General features: G+C 38.4%; 2 protein-coding genes across 6 annotated transcripts in view; one reads left to right on the top strand and one right to left on the bottom strand.

The window, feature by feature from the left end:
• Positions 1-44: 44 nt before the first annotated feature.
• RWDD2A (RWD domain containing 2A) lies at positions 45-7,109 on the top strand. Of its 4 annotated transcripts, XM_087914836.1 has the most exons (4): positions 123-272; positions 2,474-2,859; positions 3,710-3,934; positions 6,263-7,109. In XM_087914836.1, the coding sequence occupies exons 2-4, from the start codon at positions 2,839-2,841 to the stop codon at positions 6,935-6,937; spliced, it is 921 nt and encodes a 306-aa protein (XP_087770962.1). In that variant the 5' UTR covers positions 123-272; positions 2,474-2,838; the 3' UTR covers positions 6,938-7,109. The 4 variants fall into 4 exon arrangements, with proteins under 4 accessions (XP_087770966.1, XP_026582562.2, XP_087770974.1 ...); XM_087914840.1 differs by lacking the exon at positions 2,474-2,859 and having other exon boundaries at positions 45-185; XM_026726777.2 differs by lacking the exon at positions 2,474-2,859 and having other exon boundaries at positions 95-272.
• Positions 7,110-8,171: 1,062 nt separating this feature from the next.
• Positions 8,172-12,303, bottom strand: part of ME1 (malic enzyme 1) — a 103,507-nt gene continuing 99,375 nt past the window's right edge. For both annotated transcript variants that reach the window (XM_026726776.2, XM_087914821.1), the window contains 2 exons: positions 11,255-11,353; positions 8,172-8,688 (listed from right to left, as the gene is read on the bottom strand). In XM_026726776.2, the coding sequence (XP_026582561.1) occupies positions 8,521-8,688; positions 11,255-11,353 (267 nt within the window). In that variant the 3' untranslated portion in view covers positions 8,172-8,520. The remainder of the gene's footprint in view (positions 8,689-11,254; positions 11,354-12,303) is intronic.

Here is a 12,303-nt window from a genome sequence, read left to right as displayed (position 1 = left end):
GCTTGCACCAATCAGAGAGCCGAGCGTGCGGGGGACAGTACGAGGCGCGTTGCAACGTTCGATCAACGCCCGGGCGCCATTCCAGGGCCCGCCCACTCCTCCGGCTGCCGCGGCCGGGGCTGGAGTGCGTGGCGCTTCTCGGCTCACGTCCTTCGCCTGCGGCCATGTGAGCTACAGCCGGTCGGGTATCTGGTCGTCTGAAATCAAGCGCGTCGCTCGACTCCGGGGTTTGTTGCGGCCAGCTCGGGCAAGGAATCCCAGGCGGCAAGTGGGTTAGTGGCGAGCCAGAGGCTCTGCTTAGAATTCAAAACTGCTTAACGACCATATCTTTAGCCTGGCCCTCCCCGATGGGGAGGACCAGACCCGCTTCCCCTTTTACAGGTAGTCCTCGACTTACAACGGCTGGTTTTATTGACCGTTCAAAGTTAGATCGGCACCGACAAAAGTGATTTATGACCGGCTTTTCACACCGTTGCAGCATTCCCCATGATAAGGTGATCAGAATTCAGATCCTTGACAAGGGACTCATATTTAAGACCGTTGCTGTGTCCCAAGGTCACGTGATCACCTTTTGCTACCTTCTGTCAAAGCAAAAGTCAATGGGGAAGCCAGATTCACTTAACAACCAAGGTACTAACTTATCCACTGCAGTGATTCGCTTAACAACCGAGGCAAGAAAGGTGGTAAAATGGGGCAAAGCTCACTGAACAAAAGTCCCACTTAACAACCGAAATGTTGGGGTCACTTTATGGTCTAAGCCAAGGAATAAGGTGTATTAGATCAGATCACTCCAAATAGAATTTCAGCAACAACTTCCTGAAAGGAGAAAGAATTGATTATATGACTTGGAGGCATGTCGCTGGCCGTGTAATAATAGTCGGGCTACCAGATGACCCTGAGATAGTGGCAAAGACATGTAGGATCATCTTTTTATTTTCTGCCTTGAGGTCAGCAGGGCAGATTTTTCCAGAACCCTAGAAACGGGGGCTGCTTTATTACCATCTTTGGAATTTTCCTAAACACTTAGATTTGGTGTTACAATTATGCACAGAATTGAAACTGATGGCAGGCAGAGCTAAGTGCAAGAGCCGGAGAGTGTTGGAGTCCAGAGATCCCACCCAAAGAGGATTTTGATTGGCCCCTGTCCCCTAGGAGGACCAGGGAGGAGCTCCATCACGGGGCTCATTTTACAGAGCTGACAGACTGAACATATGCAGACAAGCACGATTGCTCCATTCTGGGCAAATAGCCAGGATTAAGAGACCAAGGGGGCTGGGCTGCTTATGAAAATAAGTGAGATTTTCTTCTTAGTTAACCTTCTTAGTTAAACCTGATACAAGATGACATGAAGAGGCAATCATTTTGATTAGGCCAACTTAAGAGTCACAGAAGTTTTATACATTTGTAAGTCTGTGTAAGACTGTTATCAAAGATGTGTTAGTCTTTGAGATGATGGGAATTGTTTTACCATTGACAGCAGAAGCTAGGAGGAAACTAGATATGTTGAGCTTCTAAATGGACTGCATCCTAACAGGGACCCCGAATTAAATGGATATTTGAACTCTTTGCAATAATGAAAATGTAAGATCTCAATTGTCCTAAACAGCCTCTGACTATGAAATCTGAGGTTATAACAAAATGTACATTAGGCAGCAAACCCCAGTGAGAAGCCATCATTTGTTTACAAGTCCTGATTTATTTTAATTATCATCTGAACACTGACTTGTTCCTGTTTGGGTTTGGCCAGCCTGAAAAGATCCAGTCCAAAAATTACTGAAAACATTCTTCCAGTGTAACCACTCTCAATATTTTTTTCTCCATGCTTCTCATTGCTCCTTGATGGCAGCAGATGGACATTTTTATGTCCATCCATACAACACAAACAACTTGTTTTTAAAAAGCAATGTCCACATCACAAGAACAAATAATGATCAAATCACAAACATGATGAAATGGGTGGCAAACAAATCTAACAAATAAATGAATGAATAAAACATACAAATACCAAGGTATGGATAAGAAAAACATAAAACACCGTGTTGTCTGCTGCTAACATGTCTGAGATACCGTTAGCAAAAGATCTGAAGATGAGGAATTGGCTAACAAAGTCATAGAAAATGAAAACATTGGTTCAGCCAAATGCTAAAAATACATTTTAAGTAATTAAAATTCATTAGCCACCCAACTATATTGGACCCAGGCTTAGCATTCTGTAAGCATGGAGTCATTAATAACATGTGAACCCTGGAACAGAGTAAGAAAATAGTACATAAGCATTTATTGGCCCTGTATTGCATTTTACATTATTCTCCATCAGCTGCTACAATTCAAAATATATTTCCAGAATTGTGAAAGTACTCATGGAATTTGCTTTCTTTCTATAAAACAGCAGAATTTTCTTAGGCCATTTTAAAAGCTGAAGCATTAACCAGCCAAAATTATTCTTTGTTCTCCTTATGGTATCCTCTTTTAGATATCTCCAAGAACAGGTAGTCCTTGTGAAGGATGCCTATAAATACAAGTAATCTTCAAATTACAATGGCAATTAGAATAATTTCTGTTGCTAAATGATGGAATTGTAAAGTGTGATGTCACATGAGGACATCACCTAGCGATGGCAATCCCTCCACCCTGTTACCATTATTGAAGTTTGTTAAGCAAGCACCTCCTTGCACCTTCCTGCTGACTTTCAACAAACAAACTTGGGAAGGTGGCAAGAAGTTACAAGTCCCAGTAAGTTTGCAAGCAGGCTGACAGGTGGGAAACAGAGCAAGGGAGTGTGCGGATGGCCGAGGCGGTACACCAGAGGATGGCGGGACTTGAAGTGGCTGCAGCTGGATGGGAGAGCAAGCACGATTGGTAAGAGAGGCACAAGCACAGTGGGGCTTGGGGCTACTATTGCCAGGGAGAGGGTGCATGAGTGGTAGAGATTTACCTGAGCTGTTTACAACCTTCCATGCCAGCTTCCCCATTGACTTTGGTTATGACAAGCTAGCCAGGAAGAGCAAGTGATTGTGAACAGTGCAAGAGTCATGGGTACCAAGTACCAGAGCTTGATCACATGACAGGAGGGGTCCTGGGACAGCCAGAACTTCAAGGACTGATTGTAACCACCACTTGTTCAGTACCATCATAACTTCACATGGTTACTGGACTAATGGCCATTAAAGGAGGACTACCTTTATCAATCTGAGGGTTGGCGTCCATTTCCTTTGCCCTTTGATTAGTAACTTTCAAGCAGCTGTTCTTTCTTTGGATCTCTTGAGCAGCCAAGATGACACCCTGGCTTCCACAATTTTAAAGGGCTTTTCTGTTTATTGTTTTATTTCTTGTTTTTTTTCCATAATGTGGTACATTATGTCTATGCTGGGACTTAGTTTTACTCTGTACAGTCTCTTTTAACTGCTTACAACTAATGCCTAAATCTAAGACAGATTAAAGAAATGTTTGCGATAGTGGCAAATATCTGTAACTCCGGTATAGGATTAAGTTGGAAATTTGTTCTCCAAGCTTGTGGGTTGGTTTCCAAATGTTTTGTTACCTAACCTGGTAATGAAACATTCAGAAATCAATCCACAAGCTCAGAGAATGAACTTCCACCCTAATAAATGTTTCAGTTGAAGAAAAAGATCAGGCTCTTCAACCTCTTTTTACGGGGAGACGATGCTGGCAAGAACAAGAAAACTGATTTGATACCTCCTTTTTCTAGGTGACTGATGTTGCATCTGTCATGATGTCTAGCAACATAAAAGACAGTCTTGAGCTTCAAGTGGCAGAATTGGAAATGCTTTTGTCTATGTTTCCTAATAAAGGAGAAATAACTCTTCAAGATGAAAATGTTTTCGAGAATATTCAGAGGTACCTGAAAAATACAACTGAAAATCTCCTGCCTAAAATTGAGTATTCAGTTGCTGTTCCTATAAATGAAACCAAGGTGAGGCCATCTGTTTTCATTGATTATTATTGAGGAATTCCATTTGTACTTCAGTTTAGTAAACATCTGTGAATCAATCTCAGTAAAATTACTAATTTTAGCCAATAGGCCTAATGCATATTTGGTTGGATTTTGCCTTAGTTGTTTTTTTCAGCTGTAGATTACATTATAGTACTGCATTTAGAAATTAAATAAATGATTATAAGCTGTTTTTAGTTAACAATGCTGCTTCACTGGACATATTTTTACAGACTGCTTTTGGGTATCTTTTTTTTTTTTAACTTATGTATCTGGGACCTCAAGATAGTCATCGTCTACAACTGAATGTTTACTGAAGAATTTTGTTCCATTTCTGAAGTTTGTTTTTCCCCTTCAACTTTAAATCTTGATCTGTGATCTGTGAGCTAGAACAGGGGTCTCCAATCTTGGCCACTTTAAGACTCGTGGACTTCGACTTTGCTGGCTGAGGAATTCTGGGAGTTGAAGTCCACGAGTCTTAAAGTGGCCAAGGTTGGAGACCCCTGAGCTAGAAGAGCTTCTCTAGATAAAATGAAGAGAGCCATTTAGCCATTTAGCCTATTCAATGCAGAAATCCCAGTTAAGGTTATCCAGTCTTTGCTTGAACATATCTGATTTTGCTTTGATTTCAAGATAGTTCCAACAATGCATTAAATGAAACAGTTGCTTGCTCCAGGTTAGTTTTCATCTTTTACAGCCTGTAAGTAGGGCGTCCTTGATTAACTACTATCCCATCACGGGGCCCATTCAAATAGCACCAAACAAGGAGACCTAGGACTGCTGCTGGAAGTCTCAGCTGTCACAGTGTTCCCCAGTCACATGATCACATTTTGGGTGCTTGGCAACCAGCTTGCAATTCTAAGTCACGGCATTCCATAGTCACATGACCATCAGTTGTGACCTTCACTGCCTCTTCTAATAAGCAAAGTTAATGGCGATAAGGTCACAATTGGTGATTACATGACATTGCACTTAATTGTCTTATGGGATTCGCTTAATGACCACACCTGGAACTGCTGTTGTAAGTCAGCATGGTCAAGTGATGTTGCACTTTATGGCTGTGTTGCTTCCCTCAAATGGTATCCTTGTGAATTATTGTTCTAGGTAGTGGAGAACCATGATCTTACAATGAAATAAACATACTGTAAAGATGAACTTACTGCAGTTGTGAATATATGATATATTCTAGACCCAAGAAATTGTACTGTATCAGAGGTCACTCCACTGAACAGAGCATTTAGCATTAGAATTAGAAACTTCAGCATTGCTAAAGGCTTGTATCGTGTCCTTTAAAGTTAAGGGCTAATAATGTGTGTGCTTGGATATTACATCAATTAACTAAAATGATTTTTATCATTTTGTAACATAATCTGATTTATAAAGAAAAACAGAATCAGCGAGAAAGCTGGAGCTGGTAAAAAATTGGTAGAAAAAGAGGAATAGCTGCCAGGAAGACAAATCAAAGTGCCAAAAGTTTAGATTGCTGAGAGTTTATTTAAACTTCTTCCTTTTTGTGAAGTAAATGAAAACTCATATCCAATTTTATATTCAATCAAGAGTCACAATACAGCCATAGGGTAGCTGTCTCTTCTATTCTAATATTATTGCTAAACTAGCTTTGTAATGTTATCACACTGATTATAAAAGCACGAACTTTACCTAATCCAGAAATAAGTTACCCGCCTGCAGGCGTGGGACTTGCAACTTCCTGTCAGCTTCCCCACTAATTTTGGTTGTGGGGAAGCCAACAGGATGTTGTTCCACTAATAACCCTGAGTTCAGTTAACCATAGTAACTGGGGCCACAGGGGGACTGCCACGCTAAGGGATGTGGTCGCACTTTATGGACAGCGTTGTTTAGTGATGAAAACAATTCCAATCACAGTTGCCATCGTTAAACAAGGACTACCTGTGTCAGGGGTTCAAGAACTTGTACATTATATCAGCTCTGTGTGCTATGCAGTAATCTTAATTTGCAAGTGCCATACTTAGAGCTCTATAGTATAAGCACATGCATGAAAAGACTGAGTGATGGCTGAATATAGAATTGTCTGATATACTTTCATTCTTGTACAACCTGTACTGTATTCAAATGAGTAAAAATTATCCTTTATGGCATATAGGATATGCAAAATATTTGTACGACGGGAATATTTTTTTTAATGAATTGGTTTTAGGTTTACTGAAATAAAAAAAAAGAACTTACATAAATATATTGTAACTGGATTTCTGTATTTGGTGTAGTTTCCTCCCCAAAATTGCTTAAGTACAAAATATATTATTTGTCTCCCCCCCCCTTTTTTTTTTTTAGGCCATTGTAGATTTGCAGGTGGAATTGCCTCACCGTTACCCCTATGTGACACCACAACTTTTTGCGAGATCAAGTACACTAGACAGGCAACAACAGTTGCAGCTCAATAATGACCTTACCTCTTATATTTCTACTTTGGAGCCCGGAGAACTTTGTATATGCGCAGCTGTTCGGTGGTTACAGGATAACAGTACATTCAGAGTACAAAACAGTGAAGTTTGTGAAAGAACAACAAGGAAAAAAATAGTCAAAGCACCATTTAAACGCATGTGGATTTACAGCCATCATATATACCGACAAGAACTGAGGAAAAAGATCTTTGAATATGCAAAGAAATTAAATCTGACTGGTTTCTGCCTAGCTGGGAAGCCTGGGGTGATTTGTGTGGAGGGCACAAAAGAAAACTGTGAAGAGTTTTGGCATATTATTAGATACCCCAATTGGAAACACATTTCCTGCAAGCATCTTGAGACTGGAGAAGTAGAAGGAAATGGAGAAAATTTTCGCCTCTTTCAGACCTTTGAAGATTTACAGTTTCAAGCTCATGGTGATTATGGATTAAGGAATGACTATCACATGGACCTTGGTCAATTCCTAGAATTTCTTAAGGTTCATCAAAGTGAACACATATTTCAGATCTTATTCGGCATTGAAGGAAAAAGTCCTGACATTTAGCACAAGTTTATTCCCTCTCTGGTTCTTGACGAGGTTTTGAAATCTTCAATCAAGAGCAAATGTGCTAGGAGGACAGTTCTGGGTTATATTTGTATGAAATCAAGGGGGAGGATTGGTGTGATTAAAATATATGATATAGTAAAATAAAATCCAGTCTTTATACATTTCAAAATGACACAGAGCATAAAAAAATAAGTGGTAGGGCTGAAAAACTCTTTTGAAAAAAATGCTTTGCAACATGTAATATGCACTTGTCTTCAAATCCATAAAGCAGCCATCATATCAATTATTTGGACTTGTATAGATACTTAGGTTACTTAGATTCTCAGGCTTGTCTAGAAGTTGAGTCACGGCATCTGGACTTTCTCTCTCTCTTTCTTTCTTTCTTTCTTTCTTTCTTTCTTTCTTTCTTTCTTTCTTTCTTTCTTGTTTGAAACATTTCACTGCTTATCCAAGTAGAGTACAGTAGACTAAAGAAACTGCTTGGATAAGCTGCTAAACATTTCTGACCCCCCCAAAAAAGAAAAGCCCAGTTGCCCTGACTGAACTTCCAGACATCTTTTAAAGAAGTAGCAAAACTCTAACAAGTATATTAACACCTCATTTCTATGTTGTGCATTATGACAGACAAAGTCACTTCAGCATTTTGAGAAGAAACCAATTCATACTACAGATGTATCTGCTGGGGTTTGCAAGTAGTATTGGGTCACTACAACAGAACAAAATCTCCAGCAGTGAGTTTGAGACTCACAGGGTGTCCTTCAATTCTAAAATCTCTGGTATTCCCATCCCCTTAGTTTTTTTTTTTTTTTTAACATTTTCCATTTAATTCTGCTTCAGCTGTGACTCATAGAAACATTAAAACATCATGCCTTCTGAGACTGGAGTAGCCTGATAAAGACTTTTTAAAAGGGAGATCGACACCACAAACTTGAATCTAAATCCTTCACACTGAGCAGAGCTAAGGCAGGAAAGAATTGCTAGGAATTTCCTTAAAATGTACTAGGATGGGAGGAGAATGTCTGTTAACATAAAGCCTTAAATGGCATCATCATTCAACAGCAAACTGTAAAACGGCCAATAGGATTGTTTCATGGTCAAGTTTTTTAAACTTTCGAAATCCATTGAAAATTTGGGAGTGACAGAAAAGGTTCACCAAATGACACTTCTCACTGATCTAACCCTTAAATTAAACATCCCCAATTATGCTTGAAGTAATTCTACTGATACATGCTTTATATTAATATTATTTCATCTGAATTTAATGGCAAAACCAGTTAACAGAACCACCATTTATACAGATACTTAATGAAGACTACCTTTTACTGAACGATCCTCCTGCAGTAAGTGTTGCCTAGCAGGAATCTAGGAAATACTTTTCCAAAGAACAAGGAAATTATCATATCCAAATTATTTTCATTTGCTTACATGTTTAGATTGTAGCTTAAAGTGAAAAACATTAACATTTGTAACCCCAAACCCACAGATTTAAAACACACTGCTGCTAAAAGTTCTGAGTTAACAAAAGATGGAAATCAACCTATTTCTTTTTAGCTCCATTGCTAAAGTGTTGCGTTCTTTGATTAAACTTTTCTTGTCTGTATTTTCATCGCTTTTTCGGGCCAAATATAAGAGTCTGTCAGAAAGCTTTCATAGTCAGTGTTGTACATCTGGGAGCGGATGAATGCTTCCTTGTCTTCTGGTTCAGGGTAGAAAGTTGCTGTCTTGTTTTTGTAGGCTTGCTCTGCAATCTAGGAGAACAAGACAAATCCCTCAGTGTTAGAATTCATATGATACTCAATGAGGAAAATTCCAGGTATCAGATTTCCACCATACAGCCAGCAATAAATCTGTGGTGTCCAAGGGAAGACATTCCTAGGCATCATACCCTTTGAAAGGAAGTGTTGCAAGCCATAGCAGTCGTAATCTGTTAATCCACATCAGTTTCATTACTAAATGTGAATGTTTTTCAACTGGGAGTGAAAACTTTCAGTAGTTCCAAGAAGATTTCACACCCATTTGCACTCTGACTCGGGTGACCCTGAGGGTACAAATAAACCCTCAAATGGCCTCAACGACTCTCAGAGTGCTAATGACCAGATGACTGCAAAGAAATATGATCCTTCCATGCCCCTCCAGCCAGCCAGAACTAATCCTTCCATGCCTGCCCCCACCCCGCTATCCTGCCAGAACTGATGAAGCAAAACATCTTCAAGGAAAAAGCATTTCTTTGTTTTTTAAAAAAAACATATTCCAGTTGTTTTTGAAAAAAGCACCTTTCATTCAGATGGGAGCATTTCCTATTAAAGTAGTCAAGTTAGGGAGGCATCTCAGATTCATTGCAATAAAGGGCCAACTCACCAAGCACATCCAGCTCTTTATGAAATAAATATGTAATAATTGGCAGTGTACTTAATCCTGCCATCCCAACTTTCTCAGATACTGTTGCCATTCTAACGCCCAAACAATATTTACAGGACTCCTGTTTAAGTGATCTTACAGTGTAAAAACTTCACTGCATTCGGTGCATGTCAATTGTAACCTTACAGTTAATATTCCAAATAATATGTCAATGCAATTCACATAAAGAACAGATACTCCTCATTAAGTAACCACAACTGGGTCCAGCAATCATTAAGCAAAGGTTCCTATTGAAATTGTGACTGTTGTTATTATCAGCTTTCCTTTGCTTTACAAACCTGAAAAGGCCATAAATGTGAATATGGCCATAAAGTTATTTTTTCAGTCTAACTGGTGCTAAATGAAACAGTCACTAAATGAGGCTACTCGTATTATGGCTATGGAGATTTTTGGTCATCCTGGTCATGGTTGTCCCAAAGGTGCTTTTTCAAGAGGCTACTGGCCAGTAGCCTCTTGAAAAAAGCACCTTTAGGACTCCTTGTATTATGTTTACATACAGAGTCAAAGCCTTTGGAAATCTCCACTTGCATTCTAAGCCCAATAAAACACTGCCTTAGGATTGACAGGACAGAATGCATTTGCAAAATTATTCTTGAAAATCTTAGAAATTCAGTGTATTTCATTTACATGAATTTAAAGAGATCTGATAAATAAAACTCCCTTAGAGAAAACTTTGACCCTATTAAACCTGCAGACTCAAATAACCAAATTGTATTTTTTGTTGTTGTTTTGTTCACAATAACTAAATACAGATATACATTTTTGGAAGAAGAACAAATATATTGAACTGTGCCATTTTTTTCACTGCTTAAAAATCTAGTAAACGAAAGTTTTACTACACACAAAAAAATGCAGATTTCAAAAAAATTCTTTGACAATTGAATTAGCTTTAAATATTGAAAATGTCTGCATTATCAAGTTGATGAGGATTAAATATGACAACCAGCTTTAAAATTATTACCAGATGTGCCCCAAGAGAAGCAATTCCTTACTGATTAACAACAAAGCACGAATAAAAGAATTGGCAGGCTTGTAGAAAATGAAAAATGAATAAGGCCCAAGGAGTGAAAAAGTTAGTCAAACTATACCAGAAGCCAAAGATTTGTGACTGAATCTCCATTTGTTTATGTTCCAACTGAATTAGATCTTTATTGCATTTCACTGACCCCTTCACTGTTATTCGTCTTGCTGGATAAAACTTGCATGCCTTTGTAATACTGATGTTAGAAAGTGTTGACTAGGGAAAGTCAGTTGAACTCATCGACAATCATGGAAGTTGTTTCTAAGGAAAAAAGGGCTGTGGAGAATATATATCCTACCAGAGATCCTCAAAGGAAGGGAAAGGAGAAGAAGAGGGACAAGGCTAGGCTAACATCCCCTTTTTCCAAAGTGGATGTTAGAAACCAGATTTAGACTAATCTTAAAAAGCTGCAGAAGAGAATGGATTCACATCAAAGTAGTTTCAACAGGGACTAGGTCAAACAATGGTACAATGTAGGTTTGGTGTGCTATAATTTTGTGCTACAATTATTTGATTAAAATTATTTATTGTATACATTTTGTCACTGAAACGGAAAAAAATTCTAACGACTTCTTTTTGAATCGCAGAGTAATGGGCTATGAGAATAACCTTGAGGAACAAAAAAGAAGAGTCACCCTCAAGACAAGACCAGATAAAGAAAAATTAAGAGTCCAAAACGGGAATGTAATTTGAGAAAGCATCTCATACTTGACCCTCCCTGGTATTCTTGAACATAAAAGCAGAGAGAGGGAAGTTACAGTCATACCTGCAAGATTCTGTTGCCATAACCTTATAATGAAAGTAACACTAGGATTAATAACCTTATCTTGAAGGGCTGACACATGATATGATTAGTCAGTGAAGAATGAACTTACTTTCACAGCAATTTTAAGAGAGACGTCTCGAATTGCAACTAAAGGTGGATATAAACGGCCCTCATCTAAATGCTTCTTTGATACCTGTTGGCATATAACCTAGGAAGAAAAAGTATGTATATATATAAGATGCATGTATTGCTAATACCTTTGTTTAAAGAAGAAAAAACTTACCTTAAATTAAAAAAAAAAATCAGGAATCACATTGATGGGAGTTTTAAAGGACAACATCTTCATCTCTGATACCTATTGGTTTGCCTACTTTTTTCTGATCCAATGCTCTGATCATATATATATATATATATATATATATGTATATGTATATATATATATGTATGTATGTATGTATATATGTATATATATATATTTTATAGGATCAGAACTATTAACTATACTGTATCATATACTATACTATATTATAACTACTTCTTCTATATATATATAAAAGCAAAATACCACTCACGCATCATCACAAAATCTCCAGAACTGTAACGCCTACAAACTTGAAATTTGGCATGTATGTTCCTCTTGGCTTCTAGGTGCTCACTAAGAAAGGATTTTTTGAAATGACCATCAGAGCATTAGCATTTTGTATATTATTAATACGCTCTGATGCTAAGGAGTTCTACTGCCCTTCCCACCTGAAAATAAATCTGTTCCAAATACAAAACACTAGCAGAGGAGAGGAATTTCAGTTTTAGTTTCACAGCACCAACTCTGTCACACACAGCTTTAGTACAGTTGAGCTAAGCCATGCCCAGGCTCCTTGCTGCCTCCTTGCTCACACAGCAAATACTCCTTCAGTTTCCAAACAGCCCTCAACTCTCACACACTGACAGGATGCTAGCCAGATGAATATCGATGGATGCAGGTAGGCAGAGGCAAAAAAAAAAATCCTTAATTTCTCCCCAAAATCTAAGCCCAACCACATAGTTTTGTAGCGAAGCATGGGTATCAAGCTAGTTATATATTACATTACATTATAATTTTACAACTGCTTTTACAATTGTTTGCTACCAACACCCAGAATATACTAGCATACATCATGG

The sequence above is a fragment of the Pseudonaja textilis genome, chromosome 1 (assembly GCF_049901715.1).
Source record: "Pseudonaja textilis isolate UNSWEBS1 chromosome 1, rPseTex1.2, whole genome shotgun sequence".
Lineage (NCBI taxonomy): Eukaryota > Metazoa > Chordata > Lepidosauria > Squamata > Elapidae > Pseudonaja > Pseudonaja textilis.
Note: the sequence above shows the minus strand (reverse complement) of the source record. Positions and strands in the feature narration are given on the sequence as shown.

What these genes read in the sequence shown, in the direction of transcription:
- RWDD2A (XM_087914836.1), top strand. Translation starts at nt 2,839, where the DNA reads ATGGGAGAGCAAGCACGATTG. An exon ending in TGGGAGAGCAAGCACGATTG is followed by an intron (nt 2,860 to 3,709) that starts GTAAGAGAGGCA and finishes TCCTTTTTCTAG; the next exon opens with GTGACTGATGTTGCATCTGT. An exon ending in TTCCTATAAATGAAACCAAG is followed by an intron (nt 3,935 to 6,262) that starts GTGAGGCCATCT and finishes TTTTTTTTTTAG; the next exon opens with GCCATTGTAGATTTGCAGGT.